Source organism: Anolis carolinensis, unplaced genomic scaffold (assembly GCF_035594765.1).
Source record: "Anolis carolinensis isolate JA03-04 unplaced genomic scaffold, rAnoCar3.1.pri scaffold_7, whole genome shotgun sequence".
Taxonomy (NCBI): Eukaryota; Metazoa; Chordata; class Lepidosauria; order Squamata; family Dactyloidae; genus Anolis; species Anolis carolinensis.
Genome location: NW_026943818.1, coordinates 26,800,905 through 26,827,005, shown reverse-complemented (window position 1 = coordinate 26,827,005; position 26,101 = coordinate 26,800,905). Strand labels below are relative to the sequence as shown.

The 26,101-nt window shown below is 39.9% G+C and overlaps 1 protein-coding gene across 6 annotated transcripts in view; it reads left to right on the top strand.

The window, feature by feature from the left end:
* auts2 (activator of transcription and developmental regulator AUTS2) overlaps nt 1-26,101 on the top strand; it is a 481,369-nt gene that overhangs the window by 45,687 nt on the left and 409,581 nt on the right. For all 6 annotated transcript variants that reach the window (XM_062960188.1, XM_062960191.1, XM_062960189.1 and 3 more), the window contains exon 2: nt 6,992-7,201. In XM_062960188.1, coding sequence (XP_062816258.1) covers nt 6,992-7,201 — 210 coding nt within the window. The remainder of the gene's footprint in view (nt 1-6,991; nt 7,202-26,101) is intronic.

The following is a 26,101-nucleotide window of genomic DNA, read 5'->3' as shown; positions in this document are numbered from 1 at the left end:
TTGTCTATCAAGAGCGTAGGTTCGTGCAGGGACTTTGCACACATTATGGAAACCATAACAAAAAGGCAGAGCACTCCTTAGGAGCATCTCCAGCAGGCATGGGCAGACTTTGGCCATCACAGAAGGCCACTTCACCTAGCAACTGCCAATCCTTCACCTAGCCATAACCAATCATCTTTATTTTATTTATTTCTTTACAGTATTTATATTCCGCCCTTCTCACCCCGAAGGGGACTCAGGGCAGATCTCAATGCACATATACATGGCAAACATTCAGTGCTATTAGACATACAACATATATAGACAAACACAGAGGCAATTTAACATTTTCCAGCTTCCGGCTTTCATGAGGGTATGCTCGATTCCGGCCACAGGGGGAGCTGCCGCATCACAGTCCACTTGTGACACCGAGTCCTTGATGGAGTACTTCCTCATTCTTCTGCACACTGCTGGAGATTTTATGGCGTCATAAATTCCTGTATATACTTGAGTATAAGCCTAGTGTTTGAGCCCTTTTTTTAGGATTAAACAAAAGCCCCCCATGGCTTATACTTGGGTGAGGATTTTGGTTGGCTTATATTTGGGTCAGCTTATTTATTTTACTCTATTTTTATTATTATTAATACATTTATTATTTCATTCTGATCTTATTATTATTACATTTATTATTCTACTCTATTTATTATTACATGTATTATTTCCCTGCATTTATTATTATTATTACATGTATTATTTTACTCTATTATTATTAAAAGGATACATAAGAAGTACATTTACATTGAAGAAGATGAAAATAATGATTTAATCAGAGTTAGACAGTTGTATCTTAAGTTAGAGCTTGATGTAAATATTCAAAAACATGTAACCTACTGATGCCTCAATTAATGTAATTTTATTGGTGTCTATTTTTATTTCTGAAATTTCCCACCCTCAGCTTATACTTGAGTCAATGATTTCTCAGTTTTTTTGTGGTAAAATTAGATGCCTCGGGTTATATTCGGGTCGGCTTATATTCGAGTACATACAGTAGTTAAATTAGCCTCCCTGCATAAAGCTGTACCTAAATTTCCTACTCACCAGATGCAACTGTCTTTCGGGTTGCTTAGGTCAACAGCGAGCTAGGCTATTTAATGGTTGGGTGCTCAATCCGACCCGGACTGGCTTCGAACTCATGACCTCTTGGTCAGTAGTGATTTATTGCAGCTGGCTACTAACCAGCTGTGCCACAGCCATAACAAATCAGCTTCGTTCCTCTGCCCTGGGCCCAAACAGGGTGGGTTTTATTGTTCAAACCCCTCCATTATTTTAATTTGGCTCATAAAGGGTCTGTGTGCCTAGTCTGATCCAGATCCACTAAGCCATGGAGGAGCTGTGGTGGTACAAACTGACCAACCAACAAGCACACAAACACAAATACTTTAGGTAGACGGAGAGATAATCGTACTTGGGAGAGTATTGATTCAATTCGGCTGGATGGAGCACACATTCCTCCTCAACGCTATAACTAAAACAGGCAATTCATAACTTCATACAACAAGTGTTTCTAAATGAAGGTGCAGTAGAAAATAGATGTCTTTGGGCTGGGGATTTGATGAATTATTCCCCAGCAATTTGCAATAAAGTGGAGCTCTTTCTCCTCCCCTTTTCTGTTTGTGTTGTTCCAAGCGAAAGCAATAACATTTCCTCTGCTGGTAACCTTCAGGCCACATTACAAATGCGCGCAATATGCCTGTATATGCATTTCTTTGCTTCTGTTTTATTTTTACTTGTAGTTAGTGCAACAGAATAATAATAACAATAACTTTATTTTTGCACCCCGCCTCCATCTCCCCAAAGATACTTGGGGCAGCTACTGTGTTTCCCCAAAAATAAAATAGTGTCTTTTATTAATTTTTGTTCCCAAAGATGCTCTAGGTCTTATTTTCAGGGGATGTCTTATTTTTCCATGAAGAAGAATTCACATTTATTGTTGAACAAAAAAAGAACATTTATTATATACTGTACAGTAGTTGTCATCATAAACCAGCATAACCAGACAAACTGTGAATCCTATCAAGAATTTCTTGTTACTACCAATATTTCCATGTACAACACTTTATGGTACTTACATTTACCGACCCTGCATGCTCTGGTGTTCTGTTTGGCGGGCCTGCTTCCAAACAAAACCTTTGCTAGGTCTTACTTTCAGGGGAGGTTTTATATTTAGCAATTCAGCAAAACCTCTACTATGTCTTATTTTCTGGGGATGTCTTATTTTAGGGGAAAAAGGGTAACATGGAGTTAAATCCAGGTAATTACAATAAAACAAAATAAAATATAGTAGAGTCTCACTTATCCAACATAAACGGGCCGCAGAACGTTGGATAAGTGAATATGTTGGATAATAAGGAGGGAGTAAGGAAAAGCCTATTAAACGTCAAATTAGGTTACGCTTTTACAAATTAAGCACCAAAACATCATGTTATACCACAAATTTGACAGAAAAAGTAGTTCAATACACAGTAATGCTATGTAGAAATTACTGTATTTACAAACTTGGCACCAAAATATCATGATGTATTGAAAAAATTGACTACAAAAAAGCGTTGGATAATCCAGAACGTTGGATAAGTGAGTGTTAGATAAGTGAGACTCTACTGTACATACATAATACACATCATCAACAAATAAAAGTAAAATCAAGACAAAAACAATTATACACAGTAACATAGTAAAATAGTAAAAATGGCATAGTAGAACATATTTCAAAAACACAACAAGGATTAAATGAGAGCGAACTGGGCCAAAGGGCGAGGAGTGTCTATTGCAAACCCAATGGGTGAGACAGATGGATAAAGTGCTGCATTTAATGGGTGACTTGTGGTGGGATAAACTGTGACATTATTTCTCCTGGAACCTATCCTCCCTAGCTCCCCAAGCCTGTACTTATAGGGTTTGGCTTCAAGACCATTTTTGGCACTGGGTTGTTGTGCGTTTTCCGTGCTGTATGGCCATGTTCTAGAAGTATTCTCTCCTGACGTTTCGCCCACATCTATGGCAGGCATCCTCAGAGGTTGTGAGGTATATATATTGGAGGACAACCTCTGAGGATGCCTGCCATAGATGTGGGCAAAACGTCAGGAGAGAATACTTCTGGAACATGGCCGTACAGTCCGGAAAACACACAACAACCCCGTGATTCCGGCCATGAAAGCTTTCGACAACACCTTTTTGGCATTCTTCTCTAACTGAGTTTCTATCTTGTCCATCTTCTTCTTGATTTGCTTTGCCCAGAACTGGACTCAGGGTTATTCCAGGTGAGGTCCGACCCAAGCGGAAGAGAGAGGGACTCTGACTCCTCTTAATCTGGATGCTATTCTCCTATTGATGCAGTCTGGGGGTGTCATGGATCAATCTATCTCAGGGCAGATGTGGAAGTCAAATTATGGATTTTTATGTGTCCTGCTTTAGCACAGCAGGTTACTTTACCAGGTACAGTCAATCTTGTCAATCAAAAGGTTGACAGTTCGAAAACCGGGTTGGGGTGAGCTCCTGGCTTTAAGCCCAGCTTCTGCCTACCTAGCGGTTTGAAAGCAAAATGTGAGTAGGTGTCGCTTAAGAGCGGGGATGTATTTTAAGGCACCTATAAAGGGAATACCAGAAAAATGCCAATGATTCCACCAAGGAGGAAGTTTATGAACATAGTCCACAAAAAGCGAACCACGAAGTAGTGAGGGAACATTGTACACCTCTATCTATGTACAATTGTCTTTCTTGTCAGTGTATAAACGGCATTGAATATTTGCCACATGTGTATATCCTGTAATCTGCTTTGAGTCCCTTTTGGGTGAGAAGGGTGGAATAGAAGTACTGTAAATAAATAAGCGGGAGGGTCATTCTGCAGAAAAGGGGAGGCAACAATGCATTGGGTGGGTTGCCTCCATCATGTTCTGCATACTGATAGTGACAGCATTGATTTTTCAAATGAATCAGGACCTAGACCAGTGATTCCCAAAGTAGGCACTACCGCCCCCTGGTGGGCTCTGCAGCGATCCAGGGGGGAGGTGATGGCACCTATTAGGACATGGGGCGGGGCCAGGGGCGGGGGCGGGGCCTCTTCCCAAGAGCCCGAGACAGAGCTGAGACTCTATACTTTTCCTAAGATATCTTTTAGGACTAAAGGGCGGGGCTATATCTTCCCTGAGGCACTTGTTAGAACACGGGGGCGGGGTATAGAGGTTCAGCCCTGTCAGGCACTTGGGAAGAGGCCCCGCCCCCTCCTCTAGCCCCGCCCCCTTTGTCCTGGCAGGCGCCACAGGACAGGGATAGATGCTCAGCCCTACCTCAGAGCTCGTAACTCCGCCCATCCCAGTCCTGGCCGCCCATTTGTGGCCCCGCCCACCTCCCCCTCCCCCTTCCAGCCCTGCATCTTGGACTAGGGGAGAAGCTCAGCCCCACCCTCTTGAGCAGGAGCCACGCCCACCCCCTCTAAGCCATGCCCCTCTTTCCAGGGGGTGCTGTGTCATATTTTTTCTGGAAAGGGGGTGGCAGGCCAAATAAGTTTGGGAACCACTGACCTAGGCAGATAACTCATCCTTTTGAAACCTTCTTACTATCCAGTGAAAGATTCTCCTTCATTCAAGCATTTGTTGATGCGTGTAGACATAGCACCGTGTTTGTGTTCTCATTTCTATGTTTTGATCACAAAGAGGACCTCTCATAGGAGTGATATTGAAATCATACTTCACTTGTACATACTGAATTGGACAAGCCTGTCTTTTGAAGCGGGCAATTTTGAATGATTGTTGTTGTGAGTTGTCTTGGACCTATTTTATGGATTGGTGGGAGCGTAAATGCAGTGGGAGTGTGAATAAATCCCAGCAATTACCACTAGCAGCAGGTTTTGTGTTCCAGCATCTGTTATCTTTTCAGCACTCAACCAAAAGGTTGGTTTCTCCAGTTGAGTCACACTAAAGCAGGAGTAACTGGGTTGAAAGGATTTATTCTCACTGCATGGTTGAGAACCACTTAGGAAGAAGGCTGGGCACAAATACATCAGATTATGGTTAAGCAGCTTACGGACATAAGAACGCATTAGAACTTTATAGCGGTCTATAAATTACAGGGTTTGTAGCATGCACTTCCACAATGGGAGATAATTACATTCATTAATCTACTACTAAGAGCACATAATATTGCTTTCCAAATGGTGCTTATGTTTAGTTTGTTCCTGGGTGGATCAGCCAGGAGTGAATTGTGGCAAAGGGAAACCGTTTCCTTCCTTCTTGTCCCATTGAGGCTTTGTAATGTTGTTTTTGTGATTCTCGGATGGAAGGTCATATGCCCCTGAATTCACCTGAGTATAAAAATAAAGTTGTTGTTGTTGTTGTTGTTGTTGTTGTTGTTGTTCTTATTATTATTCATTGTGGAGATCTTATGAAAGGAGATTTTGCAGAGGAAAAATGAAGACCGCCTCCCACACATAGTTGATTTCAAGTTATAGATAATTCATTGTTTACCCAAATACGATTTCTGTCCCATCTATCCCGGATTTTACCATTGACCTCCAGATTGTCTCACACATCATCTCATTCACCAAGGAGTATAATCAGATAAATGTCTGCATCTCGAGTCCATTGAGTTTAACTTTTTGGTGCAGCTCTCATGATTCACAACCAGAGAGAGCTCACAGCTCATGGTTTTTGGCAGGTAGTAATTCCAAGCATCATCTTTAGTCACATAATATCATGCTATCCTTCAGATCACTCTACTCAACGAACCTTGATATCCTTCCTGCTGGTTGAGTAAATGGCTGAAAGCATAGATTATAAATTAAGTCTATTGACAGTACATGCAACGAGTTATCAGAGAACATTTAATTCACTTTAGCGTGGAGATCAATCTCATGTTTAATCCTATTCACTCGGTAATCATTTCTCAATAGATGCTTCCTTCCTGAGTGGTTGCATACTGTTAGGGAAAACTCCCCAAAAAAGGTACAGTAGAGTTCCGGTTATCCGACATAAACGGGCAGGCCGAATGTCAGAGAACCAAAACTGTCGGATAATAGGGAGGCCCTATTATCCCTCCCGGCAAGCTGGGTGCTTGCCGGAGGGAAGAGTCTCATCCCTCCGGCAAGCACTCAGTTTAGAGAAGCCCTCTGCACATTGATGCCTAGCAACACGCACCATGCTTCTCCAAAGTTTTGGGTGCTTGCCGGAGAGAAGAGTCTCATCTCTCCAGCAAGCCCCCGGTTTAGAGAAACCCACTGCATGTTGATGCCTAGCAACACGCACCAGGCTTCTCCAAAGTGTCGGGTGCTTGCTGGAGGGAAGAGTCTCGTCCCTCTGACAAGCACTCAGTTTAGAGAAGCCCACTGCATGTTGATGCCTAGCAACATGCTCCAGGCTTCTCCAAAGTGTTGGGTGCTTGCTGGAGGGAAGAGTCTCATCCCTCCGGCAAGCCCCCGGTTTAGAGAAGCCCACTGCACATTGATGCCTAGCAAAACGCACCATGCTTCTCCAAAGTTTTGGGTGCTTGCTGGAGGGAAGAGTCTCATCCCTCCGGCAAGCCCCCGGTTTAGAGAAGCCTGCTGCACGTTGATGCCTAGCAACACGCACCAGGCCTCTCCAAAGTGTCGGGTGCTTGCTGGAGGGAAGAGTCTCATCCCTCCTTCAAGCACCTTGGGCCATGTGGCCTGGCACGTTGGATAATACGGTACATTGGATATCCGGAAATTGGATAATCGCAACTCTACTTTATAACAGTATTGACACTTAAAGAGCACTAGCACTCCATTCCTATAGTGATTAAACCTCTCTGGAGGTTTGTAAACAGAGCCTGGAGGTGCTTTAATTGTGTTTTTTTTTGTCTGACTTAAGGGTGTGGACTAGATGCCCTCTGGGCGTCTCTTCTAACTTGTTTGAAGTCCAGTGGAGGCTTCTTCTCCAGAGGTTGTCTTCTTCTTGACCAATCTTTCAGCTTCTTTTCTCTCTGACCCCTGTTTCAACAGAAGGATGTAGTCGTGAAGCCCCACGACCCCGTGGAAGACCATCAGGATCTCTTGGTGAAAAAGAAACGGAACATGATTACGAATGGACTGTCGTATCATCTGAAAAAAAATAGCCTGCACGACCATCACTACAGTTCGGACCGGGAGAATGACCACAACCTGTGTCAGCACCTCAGGAAAAGGAAGAAGTTGTTGAAAGGTCTCCGACAGGTAGGAAGTCTGGCTTATTGGAAGGAGTAGACCTTGCCGTCCTCTACTTTGTGTGGATATCTGTTTGAGGGTAACGTCTTTGTCTCCTTTGATGCTGTGTGTCTTTCCGCTTACTGCTGCATTCGTGGTTGTGCTTCTAGGGTCCTAGGATGAAGTCCTTAGTTTTGCTACATTGTGAAAGTACATGTTCATTGTTTCATGCTTGTGGTACAAGTGAGAACTATCGTGGTGGTTAACATACTCCCAGCAGGTTCCTTCAATATGTCAAGGCAGCCTGTCTCCTTGAAAATGAATAATTTAGTGAGCTTGCTCACATCTCTTTTCCCGATGTCTTGCCTGGGCTTTCTGTAATGTACTTTTAAGTTATTACAAGAGGAATGTGGCAGAAGGGGAGCGTTATGGCTCTGCGGCCTTTCGTCATTGGAGATTCAAGAGTAAAGATAAGACTCTCTTTCTCAGATTGTTGAATCTGTTCACATAGAAAGCAGGAGCGGATGGCGATCATGCTAGATCAGTCCTCTCTTTACATAAGGATTACATGTTCAGATCTATATTCCAGGGGATTGCGGAGGATGAAAAATAGCAACCAGCATCCAACACAAGTAGCTGTAATAGTAATAATAATAATAATAATAATAATAATAATAATAATAATAATACACCCAGTGTCCAACACAGTGGATGCTGTGAATAATAATAATAATAGCAACAATAACAATATAATATATTTTATTTATATTTCGCCCTTCTTCCCTAGGGGTCTCAGAGTGGATTACAGCATTTACATTACTATTATTATTATTATTATTAATTAGTGACATTTATATCCCGAAGGGGACTCAGGGCGGCTTACAAGTTATATGCACATATAATATATTATATTATTAGCATAGCACAATATAAGCATTATAGATTACTATATTGTACTATACAACTATATTGCAATATTATTAGTAATATTACATGTAAAATATAATACTAGCTGTGCCCGGCCATGTGTTGCTGTGGCGAAGTATGATGGTATGGGAAATAAAGTATTGAGGAATTGGTGGTTGTTAAGGTAAAGGGTAAAGGTTTCCCCCTGACATTAAGTCCAGTCGTGTCTGACTCTGGGGGTTGGTGCTCATCTCCATTTCTAAGCTGAAGAGCTGGCATTGTCCATAGACTCCTCCAAGGTCATGTGGCATGACTTCATAGAGCGTCGTTACCTTACTGTAGAATCTCACTTATCCAACATTCGCTTATCCAATGTTCTAGATTATCCAATGCAGACGGCCTTTTAGTAGTCAGTGTTTTTGTAGTCAGTGTTTTAAATTCATTGTGATATTTTGGTGGTAAATTTGTAAATACAGTAATTACTACATAGCATTACTGCGCATGGAACTACAGTAGAGTCTCACTTAACCAACATAAACGGGTCGGCAGAACGTTGGATAAGCGAATATGTTGGATAATAAGGAGAGATTCAGAAAAAGCCTATTAAACATCAAAATAGGTTATGATTTTACAAATTAAGCACCAAAACATCATGTTATACAACAAATTTGACAGAAAACGTAGTTCAATACACATTAATGCTATGTAGTAATTACTGTATTTACGAATTTAGGCACCAAAATATCACAATGCATTGAAAACATTGACTACAAAAAAGCGTTGGATAATTCAGAAAGTTGGATAAGTGAATGTTGGATAAGTGAGACTCTACTGTACTTTTTCTGTCAAATTTGTTGTATAACTTGATGTTTTGGTGCTTAATTTATATAATGATTACCTAATTTGATGTTTAATCGGCTTTTCTTGAATCCCTTATTATCCAAAATATTCGATTATCGAATGTTCTGCTGGCCTGTTTATGTTGGATAAGTGAGACTCTAATGTATATTTATAATCTTACATTATCTGCTTAGAACTGGATTATATGAGGCCCCTTCTACACAGCTGTATAAAATGCACACTGGATTATATGGCAGTGTAGAGTCAAGATAATCCAGTTCAAAGCAGATAATGTAAGATTATAAATGGGTTATATAGCTGTGTGGAAGGGCCTTGAGTCTACACTGCCATATAATCCAGTTAAAATCAGATAATCTGTATTTTATCGGCAGTGTGGAAGAGGCCTAAGTGAGGCCTAACTCTGCCTGTCCCCTAGGCTGAGTAGGTTGCTAGGAGACCAAGTGGGCAGAGCTTAGCCTTCTAACCGGCAGCAATTGGATAAAAACAATTATTCCTCTCCCTCTAATTAGGACTTTATTTTTCTTTTCTTTTTGTTGTATGAACGTAGAGGCATGGATGAGGGGTTGTGCTGCCAAGTTTAGTGTTTCTGGGATGTGTAGTTTTGTTGTTTTGTCCTAGGCCTAAATTTCATTACCCTTTTATATATATAGATACAATTATAATAGTGTATTGTTCTTATTATATTGTATTACATTGTTATAATATTATTATCAATATTATATGTATATACAATATATCAGGGGTCCCCAAACTAAGGCCCGGGGGCCGGATGCGGCCTTCCAAGTTCATTTACCTGGCCCCTGCCCTTAGTTTTATAACATAATATTTTTATATCATTTTTAATAATATATTTAATAATATACATATAATATTGATAATAATGTAATGTTATACAATATTATACTAATAATAATAATACCATATAATAATATTAATTGTATGTTATATATTACATATAATATTACAGTATAGTGGCATAGTTCAATATAGTAATATATATTGCTGATATTGTGCTATGCTAATAATATAATATATTGTATGTACATACAGCTTCTCTGAGTTCCCTTTGGGGTGAGAAGGGCAGGATATAAATGTAGTAAATAAATTTAGTAAATTAATAAGTAAAAATTTTTAGGCTGGCCCAAAGTCTGAAATGACTTGAAGGCACAACAACAACAATCCTAATTAATTTGACTATCTCATTGGCCAGAAGCAGGCCCACACTTCCCATTGAAATCCTGATAGGTTTATGTTGGTTACAATTGTTTTCATTTTTAAATATTGTATTGTTCTTTCATTGTTGTTGTTGTTTTGCACTACAAATAAGACATGTGCAGTGTGCACAGGAATTTGTTCGTATTTTTTTTCAAATGATAATTCGGCCCCTCCACAGTCTGAAGGACCGGCCCTCTGCTTTAAAAGTTTGAGGACCCCTGCAATATATTATATTATTAGTATAGCATAATATGAGTATTATATATACATAGGCAAACGTTCAAACAGTGGACACTGTGAATAATAATAATAATAATAATAATAATAATAATAATAATAATAATAATACTTTTTTATTTTCCGCCCTTCTCCCCTAGGGTCCCAGAGCGGATTACAGCATTTACATACATAGCTATTATTATTATTATTATTATTATTATTATTATTATTATTATTATTATTTATTAGCGACGTTTATATCCCGCCGTTCTCACCCCGAAGGGGACTCAGGGCGGCTTACAAGTTATATGTACATACAATATATTTTATTATTAGCATAGCACAATATCAATATAATATTGTACTGTATTACTAAATTGCAATATTAGTAAGTAAAGTAAGTAAAACTTTATTTATATACCGCTCTACCTCCCCAAAGGGACTCAGAGCGGTTTCCAATCATAAATACAACAACATACATTACATAGACAGCATAATAACAACATTATTAAAACAAGGTAAAAGTATACAACTAAAAAACAATAAATAACAATTACCACAAACCTATGATCGAGGGGACGGGGATCATTAACCAAATATATTAACATGATCCATTTAGGGATGGATGAGTCTTGTATAGAATATTCCAGAGTCATTATTATTATTAGTAATATTACATGTAATATATGTAATATATAATATACAATACTAGCTGTGCCCGGCCACGCGTTGCTGTGGCTTAGTCTGGTGGTGTTGGTCAGTGTACATTAGGTTGTATTTATGCTGTGACCTCAACCCTTCTTTATACTCACATTAGTAGTAGTATTTGAAATCTGTTACCTTCTTCAATTTTTGTGTTGATTGATAATTGCTTGAGATCCCTGTTGTCTTTGGTTTGTTGTTAGTTGTAATGTCTGATTCTGCTGAGTGCGGTTTATATTTTTATTGTGGTACAGTAGTCTTTTTTTTTGTTTTGCCTGTGTAGCTGTTTATTATTATTGTTGTTGTAGTGGTCATGAAGGTTGGATAAGTTAGATGCTACTGTATTGTTTTTTGGAGGCCCAGTGTAGCACTGACTGGCCTCTCAGCCTCAGTGCCTGGCTGTTTCTTGCCTGTGATGGTGTTGATTCTTATTGTTGTTGTTGCTGTCATTGTTATTATTGTAATTGTTTTTTTGGAGGCCAAGTGTGAATGTAGGGATTGGGGAGGTGGATGAGTTGTGTTGTCAAATTTTGTATTTGTTATAGTTACAATGCGTTGTTGTGAGCTTTGTGGGTCCGGATTGTGGTTTTGTGGTGTGGTTGTGTTGTTACAACTGAGAGGCAAGGCTTTTGTGTTGTGTTGCCAAGTTTTGTATTTCTGGGGCGTTTAGTTGTATGCCAAGTTTTGTATTTCTGGGGTGTTTAGTTGTGTTGTTATAGTCACGATGCACTGTTGTGAGTTTTGTGGGTCCGGATTGTGGTTTTGTGGTGTGGTTGTGTTGTTACAATCAGGAGGGAATGCTTTTGTGTTGTGTTGCCAAGTTTCGTATTTCTGGGGCGTTTAGTTGTGTTGTTATAGTCATGATGCGTTGTTGTGAGTTTTGTGGGTCCAGTGTGGTTTTGTGGTGTGGTTGTGTTGTTACAACTGGGAGGCAAGGCTTTTGCATTGTTTTGCCAAGTTTTGTATTTCTGGGGCGTTTAGTTGTGTTGTTATAGTCATGATGCGTTGTTGTGAGTTTTGTGGGTCTGGATTGTGGTTTTGTGTTGTGGTTGTGTTCTTACAACTGGGAGGCAAGGCTTTTGCATTGTGTTGTCAAATTTTGTATTTCTGGGGCGTTTAGTTGTGTTATAGTCACGATGCGTTGTTGCGAATTTTGTGGGTCCGGATTGTGGTTTTGTGGTGTAGTTGTGTTGTTACAACCGGGAGAAAAGGCTTTTGTGTTGTGTTGTCAAGTTTTGTATTTCTGGGGCGTTTAGTTGTGTGCCAAGTTTCGTATTTCTGGGGCGTTTAGTTGTGTTGTTATAGTCACGATGCATTGTTGTGAGTTTTGTGGGTCCAGATTGTGGTTTTGTGGTGTGGTTGTATTGTTACAACTGGGAGGCAAGGCTTTTGCGTTGTGTTGTCAAGTTTTATATTTCTGGGGCGTTTAGTTGTGTGCCAAGTTTCGTATTTCTGGGGCGTTTAGTTATGTTGTTATAGTCACGATGTGTTGTTGTGAGTTTTATGGGTCCGGATTGTGGTTTTGTGGTGTGGTTGTGTTGTTACAACCTGGAGTGAAGGCTTTTGCGTTGTGTTGCCAAGTTTCGTATTTCTGGGGCGTTTAGTTGTGTTGTTATAGTCACAATGCATTGTTGTGAGTTTTGTGGGTCCTATGTGGTTTTGTGGTGTGGTTGTGTTGTTACAACTGGGAGGCAAGGCTTTTGCATTGTGTTGCCAAGTTTTGTATTTCTGGGGCGTTTAGTTGTGTTGTTATCGCATGATGCGTTGTTGTGAGTTTTGTGGGTCTGGGTTGTGGTTTTGTGGTGTGGTTGTGTTGTTGTAACCTGGAGGCAAGCCTTTTGTATTGTGTTGCCAAATTTCGTATTTCTGGGATGTTTAGTTTTGTTGTTATAGTCACTGCGCAAACAACTTTATCATTTTATATATATAGATATAATTATAATAGTGTATTATTATTATATTGTATTATATTATATTATTATATTGTATTTCATAATATTATTATCAATATTATATGTATATTATTAGCATAGCACAATATAAGTATTATATATTACTATATTGTACTATACCACTATACTGCAATTATTAGTAATATTACATGTGATATATAATATACAATTATAATAGTGTATTATGATAATGTATTACATCATAATATTATTATCAATATTATATGTATATTATTAGCATAGCACAATATAAGTATTATATATTACTATATTGTACTATACCACTATACTGCAATTATTAGTAATATTACATGTGATATATAATATACAATTATAATAGTGTATTATGATAATGTTTTACAATATAATATTATTATCAATATTATATGTATATTATAAGCACAGCACAATATAAGCATTATATATTACTATATTGTACTATACCACTATACTGCAATTATTAGTAATATTACATGTAATATATAATATACAATTATAATCACGTATTATTATTATAATATTGTATTACATTATAATATTATTTTCAATATTATATGTATATACAATATATTATATTATTAGTATATCATAATATGGGTATTATATATACATAGGCAAACATTCAATGCCTTTACAATGAAGACACACAAACAAAGGCAAAGGCTTCTCCTTTCATTTCTGGCTTCTGGAGGCGGTGCTCATCTCTGGCTCTGGGAGGTGCTTTTCTCCAATTTCAAGCCAATTTCAAGTGTTGTCACCTCCTGGTCGTGTGGCCGGCAAGATTGCTTGGAGCGTCTCTGCCTTTTCCCACCAAAATAGTACCTATTGATCTACTCACATTTGCATGTCGGTAGGCTGTTAGCAATTGTGGGAGTTGAAGTCCAAAACACCTGGAGGGCCAAAGTTTGCCCATGCCTGCTCAAGAGTATTCACGAATCCAGATCTAGTCTCAAAATGTAAAGAGGAAACGTGTGGTTTACAGTTTTGATTTGCCTTTTTAAGAGCGTAGCTTTTCGGTCTCTCCTGTGACATCTGTATGTACAAGAACACACATGTAGAAACAACCCAGATGCTTTCTCAGTAAAGAGAAAAACTTGCATGAGATTTTCCCTTAGGTTCTAGCTCCCCCTGCAGATGAAGTTGCAAAAATGTTTGCCTGCTTTTCTTTCCAAAAAAATCTTGCTAAAAAAATAAATACATGCAGAACGTTTATTGTTATACGCATTTATAAACCTGGCACATGGGAAGCAGTGGTTTGCTTCAGAGAAACCATCACCATATGAGCAGGAAAGGGAGATTTTCGTTCCAGTTTGCATTAGAATCCTAGAATAATAATAGAGTTGGGAAAGACCCCATGGTTCATCTAGGCCGTTTATATTATTCTAATACAAATGCAGCGATGGAGTTGCATCCTAAGCAGAGGATTCATATGTTGTGTTATATCGGGGCTTCTTAAACCACTCATTGGAGTCCTTGGTGGCTCAATGGGTTAAACCCTTGTGTTGGAAGGACTGATGATAGAAAGGTTGATGTTTCTAATACAAGGAGCGGGGTGAGCTTCCGTCTGTCAGCTCCAGCTGCCTATGCGGGGATATGAGAGGAGCCTCCTACAGGATGGTAAAACATTTGGGCATCCCCTGGGCAGCATCCTTGCAGACAGCCAACTCTCTCACGCCAGAAGTGACTTGCAACTTCTCAAGTCGCACCTGACATGAAAAAAAGCTCAATTTCACTAATATATCGGTATATAAAATAGATATAGAAATCAAACATTTATTAATAATATAATATATTGTATAGGTAAAGGTAAAGGTTTCCCCAGATGTTAAGTCCAGTCGTGACCGACTCTGGGGGTTGGTGCTCATCTCCATTTCTAAGCCGAGGAGCCGGCGTTGTTCATAGACACCTCCAAGGTCATGTGGCCAGCATGACTGCATGGAGCGCCGTTGCCTTCCCGCTGGAGTGGTACCTATTGATCTACTCACATTTGCATGTTTTCGAACTGCTAGGTTGGCAGGAGCTGGAGCTAACAGCGGGCACTCACTCCGCTCCCGGGATTCGAACCTACGACCTTTTTGTCTGCAAGTTCAGCAGCTCAGTGCTTTAACACACTGCGCCACCGGAGGCTCCACAATATATTGTATATACATATAATATTGATAATAATGTTATAATGTAATACAATATAATTATAATACACTATTATAATTTTATATTTATATTACACTAGCTGTGCCCGGCCACGCGTTGCTGTGGCGTCTGGTAGTGTTGGTGAGAAATTGTTGAGGTAGTGGTGGTATTGAATGTCTGTTGTATGGTTGTCTTTATTTTTAGTATGCATTTGGTTGTTTGTGTACTGTGAGTGGTGAGGGTAGAGGGGGGTCTATGTCCCTGTGTAGTATTGTATAGTATTTATACGTTGTCCATGTGTCGTGAATGCTTGGATTGTGTCCTGCTGCATAGTAGGAAGGGTTGGGCTGGATGGCCCTTAGGGGTCTCTGCAAACTCTTGGATTCTATGCTTCTATTATTATCATCATCATCATCATCATCTTTATCATCATTATTATGTAGAGGCTGGATGGCCATCTGTCAGGAGTGCTTGGATTGTGTCCTCCTGCATGGTAAAAGGAAGTTTATCTGGATGATCCTTAGGGGTCACTCCAAACCTTAGGATTGTATGATATTATTATTATTATTATTATTATTATTATTATTATTATTAGTAGTAGTAGTAGTAGTAGTAGTAGTAGTATTGAGAGGCTGGCCGGCCATCTGTTGGGAGTGCTTGGATGGTATTGTCCAATGGCAGATTTGGGTTGGACTGGATGGCCTTTAGGGGTCTCTCCTAACTGTCTAATTCTGTTTCGATTTGTATTATTATTGTGCAGATCTTGGATGGCCATCTGTCAGGAGTGCTTGGTTTGTGTCGTCTTGCATGGTAAAAGGAAGTTGAACTGGATGATCCTTAGTCTCCTAACCTTATGATTGTATCTTCTTCTTCTTCTTCTTCTTCTTCTTCTTCTTATTATTATTATTATTATTATTATTATTGAGAGGCTGGGTGCCTATCTGTTGGGCGTGCTTCGATTGTGTCCTCCATGGCAGAATTGGGTTGGACTGGATTACCACAGTAATTATTTCATATTACAGTAGAATCTCACTTATCCAGCATTCGCTTATCCAGTGTTCTGGATTACCAATGCAGTCTGCCTTTTAGTAGTCAATGTTTTTGTAGTCAGTGTTTGAAATTCATTGTGATATTTTGGTGCTAAATTTGTAAATACAGTAATTACAACATAGCATTACTGAGCATTGAACTACTATTTCTGTCAAATTTGTTGTATAACATGATGTTTTGGTGCTTAATTTGCATAATCATTACCTAATTTGATGTTTAATAGGCTTTTTCTGAATCCCTTCTCATTATCCAACATATTCACTTATCCAAAGTTCTGCCGGCCTGTTTATGTTGGATAAGTGAGACTCTACTGTATATTTATAATGTTATATTATCTGCTTAGAACTGGATTATATGAGGCCCCTTCTACACAGCTGTTTTTTTTCGTGTCAGGAGCAACCGGAGTTGCTTCTGGAGTGAGAGAATTGGCCGTCTGCAAGGACGTTGCCCAGGGGACACCCGGATGTTTTGATGTTTTTACCATCCTTGTGGGAGGCTTCTCTCATGTCCCCGCATGGAGCTGGAGCTGATAGAGGGAGCTCATCCGCGCTCTCCCCGGGTGGGATTCGAACCTGGCAGCCTTCAGGTCAGCAGCACAACCTTCAAGTCACAAGGCTTTTATCCCCTAGGCCACCGGAGGCTCCACTACACAGCAGTATATAAAAAAAAGCTGTATAAAATGCACACTGAAGGGAATTATCTGGCAGTGTGGACTCAAGATAATGCAGTTCAAAGCAGATAATATCTATATATATAAAATGATAAAGTTGTTTGCGCAGTGACTATAACAACAAAACTAAACATCCTAGAAATATGAAATTTGGCAACACAATGCAAAAGCCTTCCCTCCAGGTTGTAACAACACAACCACATCACAAAACCACAATCCAGACCCATAAAACTCACAACAACGCATTGTGACTATAACAACACAACTAAACGCCCCAGAAATACGAAACTTGGCAACACAATGCAAAAGCCTTCCCTCCAGGTTGTAACAACACAACCACATCACAAAACCACAATCCAGACCCATAAAACTCACAACAACGCATTGTGACTATAACAACACAACTAAACGCCCCAGAAATACGAAACTTGGCACACAACTAAATGCCCCAGAAATATAAAACTTAACAACACAACGGAAAAGCCTTGCCTCCCGGTTGTAACAAAACAACCACACCACAAAACCACAATCCAGACCCACAAAACTCACAACAATGCATCGTGACTATAACAACACAACTAAACGTCCCAGAAATACAAAACTTGGCACACAACTAAACGCCCCAGAAATATAAAACTTGACAACACAACGCAAAAACCTTGCCTCCCGGTTATAACAACACAACCACACCACAAAACCACAATCCGGACCCACAAAACTCAACAATGCATCGTGACTATAACAACACAACTAAACGCCCCAGAAATACGAAACTAGACAACACAACACAAAAGACTTTTCTCCCGGTTGTAACAACACAAGTACACCACAAAACCACAATCTGGACCCACAAAATTCACAACAACGCATCGTGACTATAACACAACTACACGCCCCAAAAATACAAAATTTGACAACACAATGCAAAAGCCTTGCCTCCCAGTTGTAAGAACACAACCACAACACAAAACCACAATCCGGACCCACAAAACTCACAACAACGCATCATCACTATAACAACACAACTAAACGCCCCAGAAATACAAAACTTGGCAAAACAATGTAAAAGCCTTGCCTCCCGGTTGTAACAACACAACCACACCACAAAACCACACCGGACCCACAAAACTCACAACACATCATGACTATAACAACACAACTAAACGCCCCAGAAATATGAAACTTGGCAACACAACACAAAAGCATTCCCTCCCGATTGTAACAACACAACCACACCACAAAACCACAATCCGGACCCACAAAACTCACAACAATGCATCGTGACTATAACAGCACAACTAAATGCCCCAAAAATACAAAACTTGACAACACAATGCAAAAACCTTGCCTCCCGGTTATAACAACACAACCACACCACAAAACCACAATCCGGACCCACAAAACTCAACAATGCATCGTGACTATAACAACACAACTAAACGCCCCAGAAATACGAAACTAGACAACACAACACAAAAGACTTTTCTCCCGGTTGTAACAACACAACTACACCACAAAACCACAATCTGGACCCACAAAATTCACAACAACGCATCGTGACTATAACACAACTAAACGCCCCAAAAATACAAAATTTGACAACACAATGCAAAAGCCTTGCCTCCCAGTTGTAAGAACACAACCACAACACAAAACCACAATCCGGACCCACAAAACTCACAACAACGCATCATCACTATAACAACACAACTAAACGCCCCAGAAATACAAAACTTGGCAAAACAATGTAAAAGCCTTGCCTCCCGGTTGTAACAACACAACCACACCACAAAACCACACCGGACCCACAAAACTCACAACGCATCATGACTATAACAACACAACTAAATGCCCCAGAAATATGAAACTTGGCAACACAACACAAAAGCATTCCCTCCCGATTGTAACAACACAACCACACCACAAAACCACAATCCGGACCCACAAAACTCACAACAATGCATCGTGACTATAACAGCACAACTAAACGCCCCAAAAATACAAAACTTGGCAACACAACACAAAAGCCTTGCCTCTCAGTTGTAACAACACAACCACACCACAAAACCACAATCCGGACCCACAAAATTCACAACAACGCACTGTGACTATAACAAATACAAAATCTGACAACACAACTCATCCACCTCCCCAATCCCTACATTCACACTTGGCCTCCAAAAAAACAATTACAATAATAACAATGACAACAACAACAACAACAAGAATCAGCACCATCACAGGCAAGAAACAGCCAGGCACTGAGGCTGAGAGGCCAGTCAGTGCTACACTGGGCCTCCAAAAAACAATACAGTAGCATCTAACTTATCCAACCTTCATAATCACTACAACAACAATAATAATAAACACCTACACAGGTAAAACAAAAAAAAAAGACTATTGTACCACAATAAAAATATAAATCGCACTCAGCAGAATCAGACATTACAATTAACAACAAACCAAAGACAACAGGGATCTCAAGCAATTATCAATCAACACAAAAATTGAAGAAGGTAACAGACTTCAAATACTACTACTAATGTGCGTATAAAGAAGGTGGAGGTCACAGCATCAATACAACCTAATGTAGACTGACCAACACCACCAGACTAAGCCACAGCAACGCGTGGCCGGGCACAGCTAGTAAGATTATAAATAGGTAATAGCTGTGTGGAAGGGCCTTGAGTCTACATTGCCATGTAATCCAGTTAAAATCAGATAATCTGTATCTTATAGGCAGTGTGGAAGAGGCCTAAGTGAGGCCTAACTGCCTGTCCCCTGGGCTGAGTAGGTTGCTAGGAGACAGAGCTTAGCCTTCTAACTGGCAAGAATTGGATAAAAAAACTATTATTCCTCTCCCTCTAATTAGGACTTTATTTTTCTTTTCTTTTTGTTTTATGAACCTAGAGGCATGGATGAGGGGTTGTGCTGCCAAGTTTAGTGTTTCTGGGATGTGTAGTTTCATTGTTTTGTCCTTGGCCGAAATTTCATTACCTTTTTATATATATAGATGAAATATTACTAATAATATTACTAATAAATAAATAAATATTATTATATTGTATTACATTATATTATTATATTATATATATTACTAGCTGTGCCCGGCCACGCGTTGCTGTGGCAAAGTGGTGGTGGTATTGTTTAAAAATTGTTGTGTCATTTTTATTTAACGTTATTTGTATTTTTTAATTAATTTTATTGTAAGTTATCTTTTTATTTATTATATTTTATTATTTTGTATTATTTTTAGTTATTTTCTGTTATTATAGTATTTTATTGTATTAATCTTTTAGTGTTTTTAATTATTTTTTAGTGTTTTTAATTATTTTTTATTGGGTTGCTAGGAGACCAAGTTGGAGGAGCTTAGCCTTCTAACTGGCAGCAATTGGATAAAAGCAATTATTCCTCTCCCTCTAATTAGGACTTTATTTTTCTTTTCTTTTTGTTTTATCAACCTAGAGGCGTGGATGATGGGTTGTGTTGTCAAATTTTGAGGTTGGGGGGCCTGTAGTGTTGTTGTTTTGTGGGTCGCCGTGATGCCATCACTCTTTTATATATATAGATTAGTAAATGTTTGATTTCTATATAGTGTTAAGAGGACAGTATAGCAATAGATAATGCTTATATTGTGCTATGCTAATAAAATAATATATTGTACTAGCTGTGCCCGACCACGCGTTGCTGTGGCGTTGTCTGGTGGTGTTGGTGAGAAATTGTTGAGGTAGTGGTGGTATTCCTTCTACCATGCAGGAGGACACAATCCAAGCACTCCTGACAGATGGCCATCCAGCCTCTACATAATAATGATGATGAAGATGATGATGATGATAATGATAATAATAATAATAATAATAATAATAATAATAATAATAATAATAATAGAAGCATAGAATCCAAGAGTTTGCAGAGACCCCTAAGGGCCATCCAGCCCAACCCTTTCTACTATGCAGCAGGACACAATCCAAGCATTCACAACACATGGACAATGTATAAAAACTATACACTACTACACAGGGACATAGACCCTACAACAGACATTCAATACCACCACTACCTCAACAAGTTCTCACCAACACCACCAGACAACGCCACAGCATAGCATGGCCGGGCACAGCTAGCAAGATTATAAATGGGTAATATAGCTGTGTGGAAGGGCCTTGAGTCTACACTGCCATATAATCTAGTTAAAATCAGATAATCTGTATCTTATAGGCAGTGTGGAAGAGACCTGAGGCCTAACTCTGCCTATCCCCTGGGCTGAGTAGGTTACTAGGAGACCAAGTGGGCGGAGCTTAGCCCTCTAACTGGCAGCAATTGGATAAAAACAATTATTCCTTTCCCTCTAATTAGGACTTTATTTTTCTTTTCTTTTTGTTGTATCAACCTAGAGCCATGGATGATGGGTTGTGTTGTCAAATTTTGAGGTTGGGGGCCTGTAGTTTTGTTGTTTTGTCCGGTGCCCTGATTCCATCACTCTTTTATATATATATATTGTATTGTATTTTGTGTAGTATATAAGCCGCCCTTAGTCTCCTTCAGGGTGAGAAGGGCGGGATATAAATGTCGGTAATAAATAAATAAATAAATAATAATTTACCGATAATAAATCTGCATTTGCAAGGCTTGCTAAATCGGTTGATGTTCCTTTTTTGTGTAGTACGAATGAAGCATCTTTAGCACTGTAAACACTTAAAACAGTTTTGTAACACATGGGTGAATCAGTCGCAGGATAGAGAGTCAGCGTTGATCCACCCTGTGTCTGTTTGCCAAGTACTTCCCACCCTTCCCGCTTCTTTGGCTTTGGGGGCATTCCGTAAATCAAAGCAAACCTGCGGTTTATTTTTACATACAGCATTCGTGGAGTGTAATTTCATTAGATCCTTTAATGTGGAGCTCAAGCAGCAGCTGTCTGTAACCTTATTTGTCTCTCCCCCATCCCTTCCTTTCATGAGTTATGCTGGATTAGTTCCTTGTGAAATGGAAGAACCATCCATAGCATAGAGAGGGTGATAGCACTTTGAACTCAGAGGTTTTGGTCTCTTTAAGGCCAAGGTATCAAACTTATGGCCCTCCAGATGTGTTGACCTCCAACTGGAAGTCGTAGCCAGCTTGCCAAGTGGCAAGGAATTTTATTTATTTATTTATTTATTTATTAGAGACATTTATATCCCGCCCTTTTCACCCCGAAGGGGATTCAGGGCAGCGTACAAGTTATATGTGCATACAATATATTATATTATTAGCATAGCACAATATAAGCATTATATCTATCTATCTATATATATAAAAGGGTAATGAAATTTCGGCCTAGGACAAAACAACAAAACTACACATCCCAGAAACACTAAACTTGGCAGCACAACCCCTCATCCATGCCTCTACGTTCATACAACAAAAAGCTCCAGCTACTCCAGAAAACGGCCAGGCTTTGAGACTGCAAGGCTATTCACTGCTATGCCACCTGGCCAACAAAGGATTCCCATAAGCCACAGCAATGCGTGGCCGGGCAAAGCTAGTATTACTGTATTGTACTATACCACTATATTGCAATATTATTAGTAATATTATATGTAATATAAATATACAATTATAATAGTGTATTATTATTATTATATTGTATTGTATCACATGCAGTCATGCCTGTGGCCACATGACCTTGGAGGTGTCTATGGACAACGCCGGCTCTTGGGCTTAGAAATGGAGATGAACACCAACCCCCAGAGTCAGACATGACTGGACTTAACGTCAGGGGAAACCTTTACCTTTACCTTATCATATTATAATGTTATCAATATTATATGTATATACAATATATTATATTATTATTATAGCATAATATGAGTATTATATATAATTATATAATAATTAGGTGCCTATTTTGTCCTTTATCAGGAAGCCTGTTAACAGTTTTGAGAAGTTCCTTTCAATCAGGAAAAGCCTTCCTTGAGACAGTGACCCGAGCCACAGACTATTAAATGATCAAACATTTGGAAATCATTATCCCTCTGAGGAGCAGCTTAAAGAGCTGGGCATGTTTAGCCTGCAGAAGAAAAGGTTGAGAGGAAGGCAAGGTATAAAAATAAAATTATTTATTATTATTATTATTATTATTATTATTATTATTAATAAAATAATAATAATAATAATAATAATAATAATAATAATAATAATAATAATAATAATAATAATTGATCACCATATTTAAATATTTGACAGGAAGAGGAAGCGGGATTATTTTCAGCTGCCCTGGGGACTAGGATGCAATGGAGCCATGGGTTCAAATGACAGGAGAGGAGATTCCACCTGAACATTAGGAAGAACGTCCTAATTGTAAGAGTTGTTTAGCAGTGGAACTCTCTGCCTTGGAGTCTGGTCGAGGCTCCTTCTTTGGAGGCTTTGAATCAGAGGCTGGATGGCCATCTGTTGGGAGTGCTTTGTTTAGGGTTGGACTGGATGGTCCTTGGGGTCCCGTCCAACATTTGCTCGAGGCAGGATACAACAAAGTCAACACATATCAATATAAAATACATACAATAAAATACATATAGTAAAACACCATTATAAAAACATGCAAGACAAACGGCTACTCTCGGAAGCACAGAAATAGCCAATTATTATTATTATTATTATTATTATTATTATTATTATTATTATTATTCTAAATAAAATAATAATTAAATATGTGCAAGAGAAATATCTGTGCAGTGTGAAACAGTAAAATTTTGCAGGCGGTGCTCACCTACCACTTCGCCTCCACGCGCCCGTTTTCTATCCTTCGGCTGAAGCCTCTCATTTCTTTCCTGTCCGTTTTACATAAGCAGTTTTGATGGCAGCTGCTAGATTAGACTTGGAAGCTTAAAAGATTAAAGAAACCACAAAATGCAATTCCAAGAGAAGTTAAGAGTATGTTTGTCTGGAGGTTTTTGCTTGCATGCTGGTGGCTGAATAGAAAGATTAGAAACAGGCTATGACCCACAATGGCGATCCGCTGTCGGAAAAGCCGCCTTCGGTTCCAGCCGTAAACTGGAAAGGCAGCTTGTTTTCATCTTAAGGTAGTGCATAGTGTGGATAATGCCACGTAATTATGTAGAATTACAAGAATCACAGCCATTCCTTTAACATGAGGATGATAATAATAACAACGACGACAATCTGGTTACAAAGAAGAGACATTGAATTTCACGGAGATGTTTACACTCAAGAATTGCAACATTATTAACATCTGTAACTGTCCAGCTTCCGTTATTATTGTTGTTGTTGTTGTTGTTTATTTATACCCCACTTTTTCTCTCTGCAAAGGAGACCCTAAGTGGCTAGGCCCTTGTGTCATGATGTCTAGTATGTTCTGATATCCTTTTCATAGTTTTTCACAAAATTGCCGTAGTGTTACCAACTAGGTTATGAATTTCTTTACTTCGTCATGCTTTCAGCTTGTGTCACCCCAGGCCTGGAAACCCCTATGACCACAGCACCACACAAGAGTCCTGCCACATGCACAATGGAGGACCTTTTCAGGGTATGGGATGACAACCTGTGTTGGATGGGGGTCGCACTCCCCCTGAAGACACAGGTTCGGAGTCTGGGTGTGCTCCGGGACTCATAGTTGACCCTGGAACCCCAGGTGTCACTTCGCACAGCTAAACCTTGTGTGCCAGCTGCGACCATATCTTGAGATGCTGGACCTGGCCATGGTAGTCCACGGCTTAGTCACATCCTGCTTGGACTACTGCAATGCTCTCTACGTGGGGCTGCCTTTGAAGATAGTTTGGAAACTACAGCTAGTTCAGTGATCGGCAGCCAGGTTACTATCTGGAGCCCTGAACAGGGAAAGAACCACTCCCATGTTGCAGCAGCTCCACTGGCTGCCGGTCCGTTTCCGAGCTAAATACAAAGTGCTGCTAAGAGCTAAATACAAAGTGAGCCCTAAATGGCTCAAGCCCAGGCTATTTGTCAAATTGCATCTCCCATAATAGACCATCTTGGGCACTTCGATAATCAGAGGAGGCCCTGCTCTCGATTCGACCCCCATCACAAGTGCGGCTGGTGGGAACGAGAGTGGTGGGAATGAGAGGGGGGGAGGCCCTGCTCCCGGTCCCACCCCGTCACAAGTGCGGCTGATGGGAACGAGAGTGGTGGGAATGAGAGGGGTGGCCATGCTCTCAGTCCCACCCCCATCACAAGCGCGGCTGGTGGGAATGAGAGTGGTGGGAATGAAAGGGGAGGCCCTGCTCTCAGTCCCACCCCCATCACAAGTGCAGCTGGTGGGAACGAGAGTGGTGGGAATGAGAGAGGGGGCCCTGCTCCCGGTCCCACCCCCGTCACAAGCACGGCTGTTGGGAACGAGAATGGTGGAAATGAGCGGGGAGGCCCTGCTCTCAGTCCCACCCCCATCACAAGCGTGGCTGGTGGGAACGAGAGTGGTGGGAATGAGAGGGGAGGCTTTGCTCTCAGTCCCACCCCCATCACAAGTGCGGCTGATGGGAACAAGAGTGGTGGGAATGAGAGGGGAGGCCCTGCTCTCAGTCCCACCCCTGTCACAAGTGCAGCTGGTGGGAACGAGAGTTGGGGCCTTCTCCGTGATCGCCCCCTGCCTCTGGATCTCCCTCCCTAAAGAAAAAAATATGGTATACGCTCGCTCTGTGCAATAATGTTTTTACTGACTGTTCTGTTTAAATTTATTGTTTTTTCTAATGTGGTATTTTCATTATAATGTTTATGTTATTGTCATTTTATACTTTTGATATTAGTGAAGAAGTTGTGGCATTGAATGTTTGCCGTTTCATAGAATCATAGAATCATAGAATAGTAGAGTTGGAAGAGACCTCATGGGCCATCCAATGTATGTTAACCGCCCTGAGTTCCTCTAGGGAGGGAGGGTGGTCTAGAAATGCAGTTGTTGTTGTTGTTGTTGTTGTTGTTGTTGTTGTTGTTGTTGTTATTATTATTATTATTATTATTATTATTATTATTCTCACAACAACACCAGAGGCACTCCAAGTGGCCAGCTTCTGATCAAAAGAAATTTAGTATAATGCCAAGTTTTTGTTTGTGATCTTAAATACATTATAACTGTACCCTCAATTCGCTTCTGACACAATAAATAACTTTGCGACTGTCACGGCTCTTCATGATGCGGTGCTGGTTTGCAAACCTCCCTGCAGCGCGACTCAGGATTATTCAGAGTAACCTAATCTTTCCGTTTGTCAAACAGATTTTTTT